The sequence below is a fragment of the Xylocopa sonorina genome, chromosome 7 (assembly GCF_050948175.1).
Source record: "Xylocopa sonorina isolate GNS202 chromosome 7, iyXylSono1_principal, whole genome shotgun sequence".
NCBI lineage: Eukaryota > Metazoa > Arthropoda > Insecta > Hymenoptera > Apidae > Xylocopa > Xylocopa sonorina.
Genome location: NC_135199.1, coordinates 4,882,545 through 4,903,681, shown reverse-complemented (window position 1 = coordinate 4,903,681; position 21,137 = coordinate 4,882,545). Strand labels below are relative to the sequence as shown.

Here is a 21,137-nt window from a genome sequence, read left to right as displayed (position 1 = left end):
TCCCATGACAGTAATCCGATACTTGACCGATACAGGTCGTTGCGTGGGATATGAAACACGTGTTTCCGTGGGCGACAGGCCCCGCCACTTTTGGAATATTTATCAATATGTGCCCGAAACCGACGCCCCGACGGCCAACCGTTCGACGCTTCTGGAAATGACGCCTTTTAAGCAGGCCGGCACGCATAAATCGAACGATCCTCCTACGCTGTCGATCGCTCGGTGGGGCGCGATGTAGTTCTATGGGTTTGTTGTTTCACCTTCTTCCCGCGTGACGGAAACGCGCGGAAAATTGATCCGTCGACGGGAAATGTAAATTCGTCGCTCGATTCGTGACAAGAATTGGCATGGGCGATCGATGAATTATAGATGTGGTTGATTGTGTTGGGAATATTCAAGGTATTTGGTTTCGTACGCGCCCGAATTAATGCGAATCTCGCGATTGGATTTTTCGATAATTCGCCTTCCGCCATCACACGATTATACTTCGTACGGTTACTTCAATCGAACACCTTTTTCATTTATAACATCTCGTTCGAACTATTGTTATGGATTTCTGTAATTCGAGAGAAGAGAATCATCTGTTCTTGTCCGTCAGCTCGAACCATAAATCGTGTTTCTAGAAAGCACGATATCTCAATCCCGAAGTAAATAATAATCACACGAACGGACCAATTTGCGGTTCTAGACATGCAATTATATTTTCTAAATTTCATCGGGACTTGGTTTCACTTGCAACAATTTCTAACCCCGTTTCTTCTTTATGAATCATTCATACGCCATATCTAAAAGTAACCGTGCATCTTGTTAGACCTAGCAGGTAATCGATCATAATTCCAATCTAAGATACGCAAGTATACAGGCAGAATTCAAGTGGAATCGGAACACCGTTCGAGGAACGAATGAGGCGGAACTGTTCTTTCTTTCCTTTTTTTTTTTTTCTTTCTCACAGCGGGTGCGTATACAGTTTTAGGGCTCGCCGGTGGCCGAGCGACGGAAGCTCGGTCAGTGTCTCGGCCACCCTCGTGCCGTGCAGGTTTGCGAGGGAGGAGGCCGCTTGTTCCCGGCATCCCCTCTAGATATACATACGTATTTCCCCTCCTCCTCTATCCCTCTCTCGACTTAATGCCAGTACGAGCGCGCGCTTTCGAACGACGCGTCGTGTCGGCCGCGAGGGACGATCAGTCTGTTCTCCACGTTCTCCACGCAAGGACGATCGCCGCCGGGCAATCCGTCCCTCTAATCTGTGACACGAACTTTGACCGCGCGCCTCCCGTCTGCCTTCCTCTCGATCGTCTCTCTTATCTGTCGTACGCTCGGCCACAGATGTGACGTGCGTCTGTCGTCAAGTTCCACGAGATCGGCCGCCGACCGAGCGGTCAGTAGCGATTACGTTTCCGTCGCGATCGTACACGCGTACGTACACATACCCCAATACGTGTTGCTCGCTCCCGCGATCCTGCGTCCTGCTTAGCTCCGCGTTTCCTCACCACGCGTATCGTTTATATGCCGCGTGTATCGTTTCCTGTATCGACGCGAACGGGGTAGCTCCTCTTCACCCTCGGTCGTAAATTTCTTTTCGCTCGCCTCGCATCGCTTTCGTTTCGTGCGTGGTCGTACGGACATGTGATGGACACGGTGCTGATCACCGCGTGAGAAAAGTTTTTCCCGCGTCCCGAGTGGTGATCGCACGGAGTTGTTGCCAGTGAAGGACGGGGCAGAAGGGTGAACAGGGAACGGGGAACAGTGGCAAATGCGTCGGTGTGGACGGTGGTAGTACGACTGGTCTTTTATGGCCTAGGTGGGTACGGAAGGGAGGAAGGCGCCCGTCGTCGTTACGTGCCGACATCGACGATATCGAGATGATACTGTTGCCGTTGCTGGTTTCGTTCCTCTGTCTGGCGGGCCGGTGCGCCGATTCCCGGGCGGTCGACGCCGATTCGAGGGAGGACGCGAGCCCCGTCAGAAGGCACAGGCACAAGTTCACCGTCGACGAGCTGTTGAACACCAAGTTCCCGCATGGCATCAGCGACGACGTGGACATGGACATCTGTAAGGCGGGTAAGAGACGAGCATTTCGCTTCCGTACACGGCTGTTCGTGCTGCGGGTAGATACGGTCGTTTCTTTAAATAGGAATTGTTAAACTTCGCGTTCAGAGGGTTATCGAAGCAGAAAAAGGATTCCGCTCGGTAGCTTCTCCGAATTTCGATGCGATAGAGAACGGCGCTCTTCCGTTGAGAGGGAAATCTCGTAGTTTTCGTATTCAAACGACGATCGTTAAGTAAAGCGGGTCTGCACGTTCGAAATCTAACGGAATTTTCGCAGGATTTTCCATCGCGCGCTGTCCGTTCGTCGAATCGTTAATCTACATTAAAAGGAGGCATCTCCTTGGTGCGCTCCAGTGACTCGTAGCTGCAATTATTATGTAAAACATATCTACATTTGCGCTGTGCTATGGAAACGATAAAAATGTGTACGCTATCAGTGGTGGTAGTGTAGATAGCAAAGAAATTTCCCTCCTTTTCCGCTGGTTTCGTAATACGCGTTGCGAAATAGCCAGCAAAAGGAGATATAATTATAAAGAAGCATCGTTACACTTGAATATAAAATTTACACACGCGCGCACAAACACGCGGTTACATTTTTACGAACATTTTCAACGTATTTCCACGAAAGATTAGTTGCAATCTCTTTGGTATTATCCTCTTGAACAAGCTTCTGAATAATCTAACAGAAATACCCGGTGATTTTAAGCTCTCGTGAACCACTTACGAAGCGAAAGAATTCGTACAATTAAATAAAAATTTTCGATGTACTCTATCCATCATTGAATCACTTCTACCTTTGTTCTCTCGTGCCTCTCTCTTACATACATATATCGGCACGCACTGATTTCGTTTACTCTGCGAGCTCTAAAAGTGTGCGCTGAGAGTCGAATGAAATTCGAAGACGATCGAACCGGAAGAGCCCAATCGTTCGTGTCTCGGGAGGCGAAATCAGGCTTACGCTTCCCTGTATTTAGAAGAGGCGAGCAGCAGGGACGCACGGGCAAGGGAGGTTCGCCCGTAAAGAGCCGCTGACCGTTACCGAAGGACCGAGTCCAATAATGTTTCGCTCTCCCAGGGCCTAGGATGCTCATTGTGCCTAGGACGAGCATTCGACACTCGAAGGGTCCAGTGGTGGTAGGGACCGCGCCAGAAGGAACCTTTTATCCTTCTCGAGTGATTATCCTGGGCGTGCCTCCGGAGAGCGTCGTGGCCTCGTATACACGATGGACCTCTGGAACTGGAACGGCCGTGAACCGAATGAAAAACGGGGCGATGATCCTCCGGACAGGGTGTCGGCTCCGTAAAAACCACAACCGTACGTACAACGGGGACGTTGAAGAACAGAGAGCCCAGCGACGATATCTAATCTCTATTTGCGGAGAAGAACGAGGAAAGAAGAGCGGAGGACCAGTCCACTATACTGACATTATCGTGCTGTCAGCGCTCGCTCGGAATACACGGTTATCGTGCGCCTCGGTGATTAACGTTCGCGTTTTTGTGGGACCACAGGAATAACTCGATACGGAGCTAATTTTGTCCGAGAACGAGACAAGCTTCTGCCTACCCTGGATAGCGTTAGCGTTTCTACACATGTTCGCCACGTTTCTCGGTCTGCTAGAAAGACTTCCTCGTTTTCGATCGAGTACCTAACCGACCCGTAAGGAGAGTAGGGTCGTTCGAGTAGGCTGGATCGGACAACAGCCGTTCCACTTTCCTCCCTGTGCCTACGGTTTCGAAAATTTCTCGTCTACGATCCTCCAGCCCAAGAACCCTGCTCATCTCGATCGGAAACTCGCCTAACTTTCTTCGACAACATTTTTTTCTCTACTCTTACCACTTCGCCCTTTCTTTATCGAAGCGTTTAACGAGAACCAACTTCCTCGCTCGCCGGTTAATCCGAATAAAACGCGAGCCGGTGCTATCGAGTAACACGGAATCGGTTCCGCATCCTGAGGAAAGTAAACAGCCGGGGCGAACTTCGTACGAAGTCGCCTCGGAAGAAACGCAGCGGAAACTTTGGCTTTCGAACTATGCTCCGCAAAAATACGCGAACTTGATTGAAGTGGGGCGAACTTTCCTCCCGCGGCCTGTATCTTACCAAGAAAACACTCATTTCCCAATTCCCTCGGCCTCTTGGCCTTTCTTTCTTCCATCGTGGATATCCCATCGCGAATGCTGTAATATAACCAATCGATGACGAGGAGTTCTTCATCTTTGTCCTCGGTGTCAGCCATCGAGAGCTGAACGAGGACGTACAGGGGGGTTGATGATGAAACGCCAGAGCGGATCAAAATCGATCGCGATCGGTTGCTATTGTTAATTGCGTCTCGAGGACGAACGAACGATCGGTTTTTCGCTCGGTCGTTTGCTGATTCGACCACTGAACCTGCGAATAGTGGACGAAGAACGATGGGGGTTGGAGAGTGGCGACTTGAATTATCCTCTTTCACGGGAAGTTTCAGCAATTTAGATTAAGATCAAAAGCCGAACGGATAACGTCTTGAATACCTGCTGGCAGACTGTTGCGAGTAACTTGTTCGATTTAGCTTACACTTGCCTTTCTTAAGCGCCACGGGAACAGCCATCCCATTCCATTTCGCGAACTCCTTGGAAATGAAGGAGGAGCACGCGGTGCGCGTTCTTTAACGAGTCGCGGGAGACCTTCCTCTTTTGTTTGTGGTTTCAATCGGATTGATTGTTTCTTGAACGGTTTGTCGATCTTCTACCGCAAAGAAATTACTAAGAGCTTAATTCGGGAATTTTTATTCGATTAATTGTAATTCGCAACGTGCGTAGTATCTCAAGTCATATTCGCGTGGGTAGATCGATGTGCACGAGAACGAAGAAAGAGTTCCGTAGCAGGTATTTACGCTTTTGTTGGAAACTGCAGGGAGAGGTAGTTCTTCCGTACAATGAAACTTTATCAAGGAGTGGTCGTAAACGCGGGAAAAATAGAGAGTTGATTCTTATTTACCACTGCGCGTTGCAGTACAGCGGGGTATAATCAAACCATAAACTGCGAAGGAGCTTCCCCTTTCTCGCTGAAAAATTTCTTTCGCGCCCCATTAGCTGTTCGAACGTTCACTCGCGGTCATAGTTTGAAGGTCTTTGCTCGCGCGAAACGTTTAGCTGATGAAACAAGCTTTCGCTTTTCTCCTCCCCTTTTTTACTCGCGTAACTCACCCTTTTACGGTCGAAACGTCGATCAACGGTGCGGGGGTTAATTAAACGTCGCCTGAGAAAACGACGGGGCAACGGGAGGGGGAGGGGGTTGTATCGCGCACGTTAGAACGATAATGCCCATTGATTTTCAAGAGTGTAATCAACTACAAGTTGAACGCACTTAATGTAAATAAGCGCGACGATAATGCTGAAAGCCGCGCTGGCGAAGATAGAAGGGAGCTTATTAAGCCGGGAACTGCGAGAAGTTGCTAATAAATATTCCGTAAGTGAAACAATTTATTCGCGTCTGATTTAAATAAAAAACGACGTCGCCCCGCTGTCGGAACGACCACCGTAATAGAGCGTTCATTCAGCGGCACGCTTTGTCTCCTTTCCATACTATTGATTTTCCAGCATTGAAAAAGGATTTTTTAACGGCAGCGGTACAACGCAACGATAACAATACCGCGCTGCCGCCGATGGAATGCTCTTTTACTTAATACAGTACGAACCCCGTAGCCACGCGATGCCTCGAGTGTAGAGAAAAAACTCTTTTGTTGCGCGATGCATTCTCGAATCTATTTCTACTTTCTTCCCCGAATTATTCCTACGCGGTCCTCTCAAATGCAATAGTGGTTAATTCCGCGCGATTCTTTAGCGCTTCGCGATTTACGAAGAGGAGCACGAAATTAATTAAAGAAGCGATTACAAACCTTCCCTGTGGTAATCGGGGGGGGGGGGGGCGAGGATGAGATGGAACGTCGAAGGTATCGATGTAAATCGACGATTGTTTAACGCGAATGAAAATTTCAGTGCCCACGCGCGTGTTCGCGCGAATAATTTTTCCGCCGCAGAATTTTCCACGAATGCGATCAGCTTTTCCTTCCCATCAAACTCTACGGGCCATTACGGAGGCAATTATCGGTGCGGCTGACTTTTTATCCTATCTTTTTATCCTATCGAGTCGCTGGAACTTCCACGAAATTACCAACACGACTGGGAACGGTGGACTTTATATCCCCGTGTCGATCCTCGAGGCTCATCTCGAGGATCCTCATTTTCCCTCGTCCGTTTCTTTGCAATTGATTCAAAGCGACAAACACGGCGAAAGAAAAAAAAAAGGAAATTGAAGCGCGGAATGCGTACGCGATGAGAGAGAAGGGCGGTCTTCTAATTAGAAAGCATCAGGGAGGACGACGGTGCTTATTAGCGTCGATGTTGCGTTATTACTTTTCCCCGCTCTACTAAAGATTTCGTGAAACGAACGCGCGGCGATATTTAACGGCCGTTCGAGAACGTACAGAGGAATAATCGCGCAAAATTAATTCCGTCCGCTCGGAGTGAAATCCGATCGAAATTTTTAATCTCGCCGCGAAGAAAACATCGGAGCACCGCGTCGGACGTCGCGAGAGTAATTACGCGGTAATTATCAATTAAAACGGCGAATCACGCCGACGCAACTGTTAATTGTACGGGATATTTTCAGTCATATTCTCTTCGACGACGGCTCGGCAAAATATGCAACGCGACTCCCAAGAGACCCTTCGCGAGTTCACCGCTCGGAAAACTATCGGATACTTTGTCTGCTCCGTTTCTTTCCGCGTCTTCGTGTCGTACAATAATTCTATCACCACATGAATATTCGAAGGACAGCCGTCGTCGAACTCTACGCACGAAGCTCGCGTTTCGCGCTTAAATTAAAACCGGAGTATCATAGCCGCGCGGAGAAGAAGAGAAAGGAAAAATCAGATAGTGTGAACGAGGAAAAGTATGGTGATACGCGTGACGGGGCGGAGGTAGGGGCTCGCGAAAATATCCGTGAAACGCGGCGCTGGAGGCAGGCCTGGTCGCAATTGGGACATGAAAAGCAGACACGTAGAGCGTGCATCGGTCGCGTGCACCGGGATGCATTATAGCGCACGCGAGCTCGACGATACTCGAGCGGTCAGTCTTTTCATCGGGTCGAGTCTAAAGCACGCAGAACGGTACCTCGTGCTTTTTGCTCGTTAGCTCGGGACGATCTTCGCCGCGGCCCCGCCGTCGGATCTTACGTGGACGAGGATTTTCCAGATCGATCCTTATCTCCCTCCTTTCCGTGCGCGTTGCTCCATTTCTCCGCCGTTCTGATCGTCGATAATAAAACTAACGGGGTAACGAAAGAGGCCAAAGCACCGAGAGGCCTCCGTGTCGGACTCGAAGCGTATTGGTTACGCGAACGACCGATACCGGCTAGATAAATATCGACTGTTACAGAACTCGCGCGCGTCCCCGTATCAGGGTAGGACCGGCTTCTCAGCGGCCGCGATACAAAAGACAGAATTGAAAGCTGCGCTTGCCAGGCTTCGCCGTGTTCCAGAGGATTTCACGGTACGTCGGTCTATCAGCTGTTTATCGTGGATTACACGCGTTCGCGACGTCGTTTTACCTGCCGCCAACGCTTTACCTCGACCGGGGTGAAATGGATCCATCGCGGGTCGCGACTTTCGCGCGGTCGATGCGCTCACCTAGAGGATCCACGCGTATTTCCGAGAGTGTTTCCGAGAGATACGCGTGGCCATTCTTTTATTCGCGCGTTCTGTTGAAACTGAGGGGCGGAGAGGAGCGGGTGGCCATCTTTAATGAACGACCAGCTCCGTTTTTACAAGCTCTCACTTGTGTACCGTAATCAGAGGAGGAAATGTATGGTACCAATTGTCAGTTTTTGAAGTGGTTCTGTTTCACATTAAATATTCGACGTTACAATAATACTTCGAACGAAGAGATTTGCGTAAGAATTTGGACATTAAGCGATACCAACGTTGATTAGGAAACACAATTGCGCGGCATAAAAATTCTTACAGAATTTTCAGGGAAGAAATAAATAGCAATTCTTTTCGAGGTTCTATAAAACGACATTTTGATAATTATAAGGACGATGAAGGCACAAAGTTCCCTCTGATTTTTACACGAGTCTCGTTTCTTCGACTGGAAAAGAATTTCTGTTTCAGAGGGAAGGTTTTTCAGCGGAGCAGAGCCGGTTATGACGGTCATTACGCGATGAATTTTAATGCATTTTAGCATTCTCGACATTTCCTATGGCAGCTCGAAAGTTCCGCGAACTGCCCCTAACGGATGGAAGTACTCTTTTTTTCCTCTCCCTCCCGCTCACCACCTTCCGTCGCCAGGCTTCCGCGCCTCGCGACGCATTCAACTCGGTCTCACTTTGTTTTTCGTTAAACTTTTATCTGCGCGAAACATGCGGTCAGGTTTTCCGAGCCACCCACTCGCCGACGTTTCACTCCTACGCCCACGTCGGATTGTTTCCCCGTTTAAGTCGACCGGCTGCCGCATAATTCGTACCGGTGGAACGCGCGAAAAAATCAGCCGACGAAGATATTTTCTGCGTATCGCGCCACGCGGATATTCCAGCGAAAATTATTAACGTCGATGCAAAAAAATAATCTCGCGAAGATCCTACGGCTCGTAATGCTTCGAATAGAAGGAAGAGGGAGAGATAAATCTCGTTTCTCGTATTTATTTTTTGCGTCTGCAATTTTTAACGGTCCAGTAATTATTTGTAAAATGTCAGAGTGAAATGACGGATAGGGGATAAAAATACGTACATATTAGATCGCGATAAATATAATACGATAATTGATTGACAAAACAATTACTTGTATTCATGGAAATTTAAAATTGCTACCTTTTAATTGTGAAAGTTTGAACAGAGTATAATTGTGTCGTTGTTGAAAAATGCAGCGTGCGTGTAAAATGGTCATGAGAGTAGTTTGAAATGCCGTTCTTACGAATTTGTGTAGAATGGCAAGATTTAGAATACTGGTTGCCTGAGCAGACGATAAGATCGCTCGAGTGACTCGCGTTCCATCCGATTCTTGAACAGTCTCATAGCTTGAATAATTTCCAACAGTCGTCATGATCGTTTTAACGTGCTGGCCTCACAATCCTAGGAACGACAGCAACGAAAGAAATTACGGGTCAATCCGATATGCATCGTTGACTTATTGAAATTGTATACAAAAGTAACGCGAAAATATTTCGGATTCCAACGACTGCGACACAGTAGCGAGTCTAAATTCTTCTGGTAAATAAGAAAAAATAGTTCGATCGAGTAGCGTGTCGATGAATCGGTCGACGAAAATCAGAACTTGCCGCGGCCCCCGGACTTTCGTTCGTAATTGAGACTTCGCGTCGTCTCTCGCTGCGATTCCCCGAGGAACTTGTCCATAAAATCAATGAACCCCGATCGAGCCTCACTTTCAAGGAGCTGAAAGTTACACTTGGTTCTCTGAAGCGGTCCCATAGAAGTCTGTCCCCATTCACCCATCGAATATAGTTCCACTAAATTCCTATCAACCTGTCTCATTACCTCGTAACTTTCTCAATTATTCCACCCTTTCGGTCGTTATCTGGCCGACTTCTCGGACGGTTCCGCGAGCCCAAACACGGTGTAACGTTTCGGTATAACACTTTGCGCGCGATCATATACCCGGGGACACGGACGCGCGTACGTGAAGTGCAATCAGTTCCGCGAACCGCGAACTCATTCCTCACCGGCCATAATTTATACCGCCGTAGCGTTAACCCATTGTTACGGAGTTAAATCTCGCCGGAGTGCAACCCCCGGAGGATTGTCCATTTAGCAATTAGCAGACTTTGTCCGAGAGGACGCTAAATACCGAACTCGAGGACGGCGGAAGCGGTACGCGCGCTTACATATCGCGGTGCTGGGGCGAGCGCGATCCCTCTGGGGCGAGGAAGTGTCCCTCTGGACCGAACGAGCAGCGTCGACGCAACGAGGATGTAATATCACACCCAATGCTAGTTACGTGTTCGACTGGTATTCCGATACGTCCGCGCAATCACGCGGTTATGCGCCGGGAGCGTGAGTTCGCATCGCGGGAATAAGCAGCGAGCAACCCCGTCAGGTATTCCATGGTTCGCGTGAGAAAACGCCTTTCGTTCGCTCGCGGTACCGAGGGTGACCGGTCCCGGTGATCGGACATCGTTTGTCTTGATTTACACCGGTCACGGTGCGCGCTGGAACGCACGCCCCGACTCGCTATTGGAACAGTTTCAGAATTGATGGCCTCCGGAAGGCTTTCGGGCTCGATGAAGTCGCCGTCGAAGGAGATTTTCGAACTACCCGAATAGATTGGTTAATACGGGATTGCGGCGCGTCCATCGTGATTCATGATCCTGGGGAACTTGGCTGAGCTTATGCATTGAGTATTCGGATGAATTAGGTTTTTTGTAAAATAAATACAGTGATGAAACGATTGGATCTTTCGTCGATTCAGGGTTGGTTGTCCGACTTGCATTGGTGCGAGGCAGTATGGTTTTCGTTCTCTTATTTTACGGCGAGGAAGAATTTTTACGAGCTTCGAATGCGTCCGGATGACTTAGAGTTGGTTAAACTTTGGTTCATATTTAGCGGAGATTTATGGGTGCTTCCTGGTTCGGTTTACGGGACGTTTATCTGCACCCCTGCGCACGAGCGTGGCGTTTGATTAAATTTTATTCCGTATCATAGCACGGTATTACGTGTACGGAGAACAGCTTATTTGGGAATTGCGCACCATCCTGGTGGAAGAGTTCGCCCTCTTCTTGGTAGCTTTCGGGAAGTGAAAAGAAAATTGCATTTCTTGCACGATCGTAATGGGGGAAAACGCGCGAGGCGATCGTCTCGATGAATCTACTTTTATAATTATTTATAGGCGGCTACGGCAAAGATCGTAGAAAGCGTGAAAGAAACGCACGGGGTGACTAGACCGAGAAACTTTTCAACTTTCTGCGTCTGATCGCGAGATTTTAATATCGCTCGGCGTGCAATAACGCAGTCTCTCGCCGCGAAAAAGTTCGAAACGTGCGGAAAATGCCGGTAGAATCGTTCCTCGATAACGTTATCGCAGTAATTTTCCTCGCGAATAATTACGACGATGAAGGATCCGGTTGGAGCAAACAGAAAAGAGCGAATGAACGTTTAAACGAGTAATTAATTGAAATTCACCGGAAGGAAACGCTTTTGCACCCCCCCCCCCCCCCCTCGCTGTGTTCCGCCTCCCAGCGTTTTTCCTTCCCTCGTGTTTCCCAGTTTATTTTCGATGTATCTCTTAATGAAGTCCGTTAAACAAGCAACGGCGGGCGAGTGCATCGATCGAAAAGGCAGATCAAACGTTCCTCCGGCGCGTACGTTCCGCGAACGAAACGGGATAACGAGATATAGCGAGAAATAACAACGAGGACGATTCTCTCGTGACACGATGCGACGTTTACCGCTAACGAGCGCGCTAATTGGCATAAACGAAGCCGCGCCCGCGAGAGTATAATCAAGTAATTCGATTAACGCTGTCGTCTAGTTCCTGAATGTTTTTCTCTCGCGCTACTTGCCGATTTTCAGACCGCCAATATTACCCCCGACGCTCGCCTCTTTTGTCACCGCCCGACTCCATACGCTCGACTATCCACCTCTTCCCGATTATTTACATGGATCTTTCGTTTAATCGAAATTTCGTTATTCACTTGTTCGCTGGTTGAACAGTAGGCACTAAAATTGATCGTAACGTCGCGACAGACAACTTTGAAAACTCAAAAAGCCACCCTTCACTCGCGGCCGCTCGAATTACTTTCCGCCGCTTTAGTTTCGAAGGGGCGCAACACACGCGCTCCTCAACCCCGATTTTCATTACTCTTTTTCCTCCTGTTCTCTCCTGCCGCGTTCTCCTTCCATCTGCCACTCGTTACCATTTTCTTCTTCGCGCTTCCTTCTTTTTCCTTTTTTTTTGTTTTTTCTTTTCTTTAACCCGTCGTACCTTGTTATAACGAGATACACTTGTACGCGTTGTCGTTAACAATAGCGACGAAGTGTCGAGGGTTTGCGACGACGTTAAGGTCAGTATTCTTGAGGCTCTTCAACTACATAATTAAACGATGCGGGAATTAACGAACTCCAATAAAGGCGGTTCGTTGAGGGATTATTGTTTTTCTCGGCTTCAGGCGAAATCTATTAATCTATATAAATAGTTTACCGTCCGTTCGAACGTGAAATCGTGATTAATTAATATTTCACTGTCAGATGAAAAATTTCGTGTATAATTTAGGTGCTGCAGCGCGCATCGCTCTGGTGCATATTTTATGCAGTGTTTTCGAAAAGCGAGGAACGCTGTTAAAACTGGGTCAACCGTTTAACAACACGACTAATACATAACGTGTAAACTAATATTTAATTGATATCTCGCATCAATAAATTGTTTATCGGTTTTGGCTTTTTCTAGGTCCGTGAAATTATAATACGCGCACAGAGTTAACAGAAAAGCGACAAATAATTTTTTAAAAGGGTTTAAAATGAGCAAGCTCTCTCTTTCTCTAATAAGTATCGAAATGAGATCCATTTGATGCCGTTAATGGAGCCAAGTTCAAAGCGATCAAAGTGACACGAAAAGTGTGGAACACGAAAAGTGAGGGGCCTATCGATTCGTCTGGCATTAATTTGATTGCATGACAAAAAAAAAGAGAAAAGAGAGAGAGAGAGAGAGGGAGAGAGAAAAAGCGAGATCGGAAGACGATAGTATCTAACGCGAGCGTCGAAAAGAGCAGCAATTTTAAAGCGCGCCGCGGGATAGTCTCTTATCTGAAAAATTTGCATATAGATCCGCAGAATGTTTCTGTAATGAAAAAATATAATCACCGGACTACTTTTTAATTTCCTATTTAAAATTTATTGTGGGTTATGCACTCGGAAAGTTTTCTCATTTGTAAGTCGCGAATTCATTATACGAAACAGAATTTCGGCTGGGGAAAACATTGACGCGTAACATTTCCAACTACTAATTCTACCTCGAAAATTCGTATAATAGAAGAGAAAACGATAGATAGATAGATTTCCATTTTGAACCCCATTCTCGCTCCGAAAAACGACGATTCTCCGCGCTTCTCTGCTCGTCATCAACCCCGGTTCAATATCAGAAAGGAGGCAGCGATTAAGTAACGAATCGATTCGTCCAAGAAACCGTCGCAGAGAGGTAATCCTCACGGAAATCCAGTAACCTACAATAACTATCGGCGAGGAACAGCCCCAGTCTTTAATCCGCTCTCCGTTAGAAAGGTATTATACGAAGTAAACAGAAATTAAGCACTGCTCGGACCCTCATCGGCGATCTCTGCGAATGGCATCCCACCCGCCCTGCACTTGGCAGCCGTCCAGTCGTTTCTCTTTCTTTCTCTACCCTCCTTCGCTCTCCGACGATTTTTCTCCTGGGTTCGACTTTTTTTTCGCCCAGCCGGTGTTTCCGTCGCCGTTGAAACAGTCCGTCCGCGAATACCGCTTTAATTATTCCATTCTACTTAACAGCGCGTACCACGATCACGTTCGGTCCTTACCCCGTCGCGCGATAACCGCATTCATCCCCATTTTTCTGAACGGTTCGCCAGCCGTACCGACCTCTGGATACGTGACTGTGCTGCGATCGCTTTCCTTTACCTTCTTCTACCTCTTTCTTTCACCCTGTTTTACTTTTTCTGCTTCTACTTCTTCTTCTTTTTTGGAATCGCCGAGGACAAGAAACGGGAAAGGAATGTCACGAAACGCTCCACGTTTCTCTGCGAACCCTTTTGAGCGCGTTGAAGTCGGACGGGGTTCGCGAGGACTCGATGCTATCGAATGCGACCGATCTTCCTTTGAGGAGTTTCCTGTTTCGCGTGCATACACGAGATCGAGGTGGAGATTGTCGCGAGATTTAATTAAGGGTGAATTAGGGACGTTTGTTTTTAAGTCGCGATCCTTTACTTCAATTTCGCGATGGAATGATACGCACCACTTTGGGTTATTGATATTTTAGAATTTCCATAGTGGAATTTATGTTCAGGTGGTTGGTATGTACATACTCGATGAGTTTAAAATTATGTTCAGTATTCCTAAATCTCTTGGTTTTACCGAGAAATTTCCCGCTTCCGTAGCAGGTACTTTTTAGACGGGATCAAAAGAAAATTAAATTCACTCTCACTTCATTAAAGTCTCGCGAAAGTGTAGCTTCAGTTTTTATCGTCCCCGATATGAAATTAGGCACGCCTTTCTATGCGTCCCGCCGCTTCCTGTGCGTCCTAATTGCTTACAATTAACGCATAATTTTGCTAATTAATTACTTCTATGCGCTCTTTTTTTTCCACCGATGATTTTCCATTTCAGAAGCTATTTTAATGCGCCCTGGAATATTTAGACACGTATATCCGTAGAATCTGACTATTTCGCACAAATAAATCTCTCTCCCTTTCACCACATGCTGTCTCAAAATTGTTTTTCTTCTCGCTCCATTAGGAAAAACCACACATTTATTCAATCACCCTTTTTTCTAATAAAACGCCAACGTTCCCGAAATGCGAGCAAAAAATTGGGAAATAAATGCTCGTTCGCCAGCGTCGAAGATAAAGGGCATCGAGCGATGGTGAATCGAGGAATGGAATATCTCTGGTCGACATCGCGTCGTGGTCGTTCCATCGTTCCGTGCACACGTGTCCTCCGTGGCATCTCGAGCTAGGATTCCGAGTGAAATTTTGAACCTGCTCGATCGGGGGCAGTAGACGCGGACGGTGACACGCCGATGCACAGTGTCTCTGACCCACATAGTGGCACGACGAGCGCTCAAGCCGGAAACAGGCCAGGGATAAGGAGGAGGGGTGGGGTGAGAAACGAGGGTGGAAGAGGAACGAAGAACCCGAGATGAACAAAACGCTTACGTGAAGGAAACGGGCCGAGGACGAGACGAGAGGTCCAATACGGAATCCGGAAGGGGTGGTTTCTTGGTCGTCCGGTTTGGATAGGACAACGCGATTTAAAGCCTATTTGCATAATGGCGACTTTGGTGCGTTAGTTTATTTGCTTGTTGATCTTCATACTACTTGCAAATGGACCTTTGTGCTTGTAGGTAGTTGTTTGGGTTATTCAATGCTTGCAAGGAAACAATTTTTCATATTTTAATTAGACTTGCAAGTTCGTATCTTATCCTTAAAGAGGTTGCGAGTTACTATTTTTAAAGAATTATCGTAAATTTTTAATACCACGTAGAGGCGGTGGCTGCGTGCCAGGAGAAACATAATAATATCCACTTCGTTACGGTGGTTTGGAAAAATGAATGGATGCATCGCTGATACTTGCAACTGTACCTTCATTCTTGTAGATAGCCACTTAGGTTGTTCATTATTTACAGGCAAAGCAATTTTGCATATTTAAACACTTGGAAGTTCGTATCTCGTTGTTAAAGGAACCGCGGTTTTCTATTTTTAAAGAATTATCGTGAATTTTTAATACCGCGTAGAGGCGGTGGCAGCGTGCCAGGAAAAAAAGTAGAGAAGATGAAAAGGAGGAGAGCGAGGACGGGGATGCAGTAGGCGGACAGAGAGATAGAAAAGTCGGGTAGAACAAAACCCTTGCGCGAAGGAAACGGGCCGAGGACAAGACTAAATGAAACGAGGTTGACTCGTTTCTGTCCTTCTGCCAGCCCCCCGCCCCCCGGTTTTCGTTCCTGCTCGGCCTGCGTGTCCCACCTAGCCGAGGCGTACTCCTTTGCTCTTTTACTGGCGAACAAAGCGAACACGGTCACGTTATGAGGGACGTCCGGACGTTCTTGGGAGCAGCGATTCGCGCCGGACAACGGCGCCGAAAATTATTTCGCCGTTCCGGCGTGCTGCTTCCGCCGCTAGAATTTGAACAAACGACAGGGTCGCTTGTTAGCGGTGCATAATGCACGGAGAAATCCGAGTTTGCGCCCGCTCCTTGATGTATGTACGCAGACGGGGTAATGTTTGGCGCGTAGGGGATGTTGTTTGCCACGGCCCTCGCGATTAGTTTGCTCGCGGTGATCTTTGGCTGAAAGGGGTTGCGTCTGCATTTTTTATACCTGGCTCGCGTGAATTCTGGTCTCGAAGAGGGATTAGCGAAGTTTCCGTGCTTCTGTTGTACCACGAAACGGTGTAGATTGCGAACAGAGGATGGATTCTTCGGGAGTTCGACCAAATGGAATTCAAGAATCACGATATTTCGTGGACGACTGCGATTCAATTTTTACATTTTTCTTTTTTCATTTTTTCGGTTGTTTTTAGACGCGATATCTGACAGTATCAAAAAGCAGGTGTCATCGACAATAAAGTATTGTAAAACCTGTTCACTCGTTCCATTCACAATTTGCTTTTCAACGGTTTTCAATTACTCCGCCGCGCGTATATCAATGGTACACGTCCATTGTCAGTTCCATGACACGCGAAGCAATTTGTCCGCGACAAGGTCGCAAAAGAATCGAACGCTCGAGGATCCCCCTTTTTTGCCCGGTGTCAAGCGCCCGCCTGTTAAACCGATGATCACCGGGATCCCTCGCGGTATTCTTCGTGCTCGATACCGAGAAAAATTCTGGCAATAAATTCTTACGGAGATTGATGGGCCACTATACCGTGCCATTACCTAAACTACAATATGGCCAGTGCTCGTTTCTTTCGGTGAGAAATAGCTGCTACTCGCCGGTGCATTTGTATTATAAGAAATGTCTGAACTCTATTGAAAAATATACGCCCATTAAGTATATTTGTAGCTCGGATAAAGAACGACCAATGCGGGAAATGTATCGAGACGTCTACCGTGGAGGAACGATGCAGATTTTCAGCTGTTTTTCTAGTGGAAAAATATAGAGAAGCGATGGAATTTTGCAAAGAGAGCGAGCGAATTTATTACCTTTAATGTACGTCGTTGGAAGATCGAGAATTCATTTCTTTAAGGAAAATATAAACGAGGTTTCACCGATTAAAAGTGCAATTTAGGTGAAAGTCAAATTTCTAGAATTATAAAGAACCTGACGATCGTTCGAGAGCGATCAAAAGTTTAGAAGCCGGAGGCTTTCGAATCGTTGCCTATTTAGTTCCGCCCCGTGGATGGAAATATCCCAGCGAATGCAAAAAAAAAATATTCACGAACGCGTCTCTGTTGTGTCATTCCTTTTTCTGCATTTCAATTTCGTATTATTTAAAATTCATCCCAGCTTTACGCGGGTGGCTGGAAAGGTAACCGTATGGAAAGTTTCTCCGCGCGGCATCGGAAAAGGGAAATGAAATTCAAAGAAACGCTTGGATAATTGGGCCGGCCATTTGCCGTGGCGATTAACCCTGCGAGATAGAAAGGCAGAGAAGATTGATGAAATTCTGAATCCTCGCGACGGAAACAAACTCTTGCTCGCTGAGAATTTTCAAAAATTCAGAAACTAGAATCACAGCCACTCTGGTTTGCGAGCCGCGCAATTCCCTCGCGTTTCACGGCGCTTCAATGGGACCTTTCGAGCACTTAACGTTTCGCAAAGTAATTTTTAACGAACACCGTATTCTCTGCTTATTTGGGCGGTTGAGAAATAACAGTACAAAAGGGGAGCTTCAAGAGACAAATTTCTCTCACAATGGACTGCTTCAAGTGCGACGGGACAAAAGATTTTCCGCGATTCCGTTGAAAGTTGAAAGTAAGAAAGGAAGAATGAAAAAGAAAAAAGGGAGAGAGATGAAAGTGGAGGGAAAGAAAAATATTCCGGCTGCGCGAGAGGTCGTCAGACGTTCCTTTTTACTTGGGTCTTCCTTTTCCGCGAGTCGACTCTCATCCCAGGTGAGAAGTCGACCTAATCCTGGGGGATAAGTTTTCATCACGTCCGGCTAGCTTCTGCGTAGCAGCGCGCATCCTGACTTTGATTCTGTTGAATGCTCGTCTTCCACGTTCGACCGAAATGACCATCGGCCATTTTCCACTCGAATGGAAAATAATATCGAGAAGGAATCTGATCAAATTTTCGTGTTTCTCTTTCACAACACGCTACCCATGCTACTCTTTTGTCAAGCGCACTTTGAAGTTCAATTAATTCTCCTGAAAAAGAAAACAAAGTAACTAAGAGCAATTAACGTACATTTTACGATACGAAAAAATGATAAGTCTAATTGCATTTAATCGAAACACTTTATCGTTTCAATTGTTCTCGAAATGACGAGAACACAAAAAGGAAAGATCGATGCAACAAGAAACCGCAATTAAGAACTCGCTTCGCTCAGCGTATCATGACCGAACCCAATCGTTCGCCAAATCCCTCGGCAAGGCACGGCGTAATTTATTCGACGCAAAGAAACCCCATAAATCCTCTCCCGCGTGACCTATTATACCATCTAGCGGCAATGAAACCGCTTAAACAAGCGAGCCTCTAATCATTTCGAGCGGCACTCGTACGCGGAACGGGGAGGGAACGGAATACAATTAGAGGGTTGATCCGATCGCGAGACCGTGAAACGAACGGCGAACGCGCTCGCGTAAGGAGCCAGGGTGGCCGCGGATGCATTATTCAACGTCCGCCTCATATTCCGCGAGACACGAAAACAGATTCACGGCCGGATAACGAGACTCCCGTGGTGGCGAGAACCTCTTCGACGGGGAGTACGCGGCTAGCGAACAGCTGGGGACGGCTGGCTGCTGTTCCCGTCGTTTCTCCCAGCCGACGAAGTATACCGTGCTGTTTGCCGTGAGCCGTGTCACTGGTTTGATAGCCTATCTCTTCGAGGCGAAGGCGGATGCACCGCCCTTCGACGACGCGATTCACCTCGATTGATCCTTGGACATACGCTCCTGGGACCGATATCCGGTCTAGCGTCGTCCATCGCATCCTGCGCCGCTCGTTGAGAACAGTGCGAGGGAAGGTGTCTTCGTCTTTTGGTGTCGTTTTCATTTCGTTGCTGCAGGATCTAGTAGAACGGGGAATCGAATTTAACAGGAGCGTTCTGTCTTAACTCTTTGAGGCATAGCGGTGGTAAAAGGGTCCCGCATTTATGATATTTCTTCTACCACTTTCAAATATTACAAGTGCTACTTGTGCGAGGGTATCATTTTACTTTTTGATTACTTTGTTCCCTTATTCGTAAAAGGAAACCAAGTTTGTTCGATTTGAAAAAAAATAAAATTTCTCTGCAACGCGTCTTGTTACTCTTGCCTCAAAGAGTTAAGGGTAGTTTCGGGCCTGGAAGGTTGCGCGCTGCGCGCGTTTCAAGAAGTCGATCGGGGAAGATAGATCGTATCGGAGTTGCAAAATTGTTGCCACTCGTCTCGACTACGGTAAGTCGAATTAATCTCCAAAAAGTAGGCAAGTTCTCGGCTAAGCCATTCTTAATCCAAATATCCACCATCGTAGCGGTTATCGAAGAGAGCGAGATTAAGCGACAACTTTGCCAAACGTTTAATCCAAACGCCTCTTACGTTACAATACAAACTATCTCGGAGCAAGACTTCATCCCCTTCCCGCGCCAGGGGCTGCAGATTCCTTACAATAACACCAAACTTTCTGGAGGGGGCGCAAAGAACAACCCCGCGTCACGTAGCCGCGTTTCACCTGGAATCACGCGTGAACAATGGCCCTGCAACACGGAAGACCGTCGCGTTTGCGTACGCTCGTCCATCCGCCATCCCTTGCGTCGTCGATCGCGGGAACGAGAGGAAGTAACTGGACGAACGCTCGTCCGTTTTGAGGAAACAAAAAAAGAAGGGAGGGCTCGTTCCTGGATCGACGCAAGTTGGACTCGATCGTTCGACGGGATGGACAGAGGGTGAAAAAAAAAGAAAGGGACGGAAAGTTGACGTCAGTAGCGTACGCAAGCGTTTAATCCGACGCGATAGAGGTTCGCTGCGATGCGAGAGGCTTCTCCATTCGAATCAATACGACACACGCACACCGGGCTTCTATATCTGTACGAAACGCGGCACGTCGCATTATCGTCGAATCCTGGCTACAAAAACTTGTCGGCGAGCTGCGCTTTTTTCCTCTCTCTTTGTCTGTCTTTTTGTTTTTCCGTAACTCCGCCTTGCTTGTTTTGCGTGCAACGAGGAATGGTTTCACCGCTGAAAATCCGAGGTATTGGTTTGAAAACGAGGCGCGGTGGTGGTTTCTTTGTTAGTCGTTCAACGCTGGATGAAGCTACGCGAGACACATACTTAATTAAGTATAATTGGTTGCACTTGCGGATAGATTAAGCGACGGTTTATTTCCATTGTTTGCTTTTCTCTAATCTTTTTCCGTTTTTTGTTCGATTTACGGTTTCCGTATCTTACGCGAATCGCATCTCTTATAATTTTGAAACGTAAATTTCTATTTGAATGCGCACATTTATTCTTATCTAGAGAGTTGTCCTTTCCTGCCAATAACAGGGAAGAACGAAAGGGCGGCTCGAATGATGATAAAGAATGGTGATTATTATACTAATTAGATTACATTGTTTCTCGGTCTGGGTAATGAAATATAGTCGAAATTTATTCTAGCAGAGCTGAAAGTTCTCTGTGGAATAGCGTCGTAACTCATCTTATGATTTATACGGCATATATTCGTCTTGTTGCTTCACGCTCGCCGGGGATGAAACAAAAGGGAATTAGGAAGACAAAACTGACTGTTCCACCGTGAAGTAGCATAGTTTATGAGTGGAACTCGTTCCCGCGTGATTTTCCTGCGAATTTGCGCGAAATGTAATCTTTAGTTGCACGCTCTCGCGTTGCGGGTCATGGTAAACAACCAGCATTTATTATCGCGAAAACTTTCACAATTCCGATCTGTTGAATACGAAGTGCGAATCGTCCCCTGCGCGCGGGGACGATTTCCCCGGGAAAAATTCAATTTAAATTTTCGTACATCTCCAACCGGGAGCTCTGGTGCGAAAGAAAAATCCGTCGATTATTTAGAGGAAGGCAAAATGTAGGTACGTAACAAATTTGATAGGCAGATCTCCGCGAAATTTAACGGAGATTGAATCGACGGTACGATTTGCTCGACGGACCATCGAGAGCTCCCCGATAGGAAAGCCCCGGACGTACTATCCGGCTAACCGGAAGTAGCTCTTGTCTGGCCCGGTCTATAAAGCGTCCCGTCTGTCCCTCTCGTTCTCAT

The 21,137-nt window shown here is 47.1% G+C and overlaps 1 protein-coding gene across 1 annotated transcript in view; it reads left to right on the top strand.

The window, feature by feature from the left end:
* Positions 1–1,498: 1,498 nt before the first annotated feature.
* Positions 1,499–21,137, top strand: part of Tok (tolloid-like protein 1 tolkin) — a 45,560-nt gene continuing 25,921 nt past the window's right edge. The window contains exon 1 of the mRNA XM_076897703.1: positions 1,499–2,061. Coding sequence (XP_076753818.1) covers positions 1,863–2,061 — 199 coding nt within the window. The 5' untranslated portion in view covers positions 1,499–1,862. The remainder of the gene's footprint in view (positions 2,062–21,137) is intronic.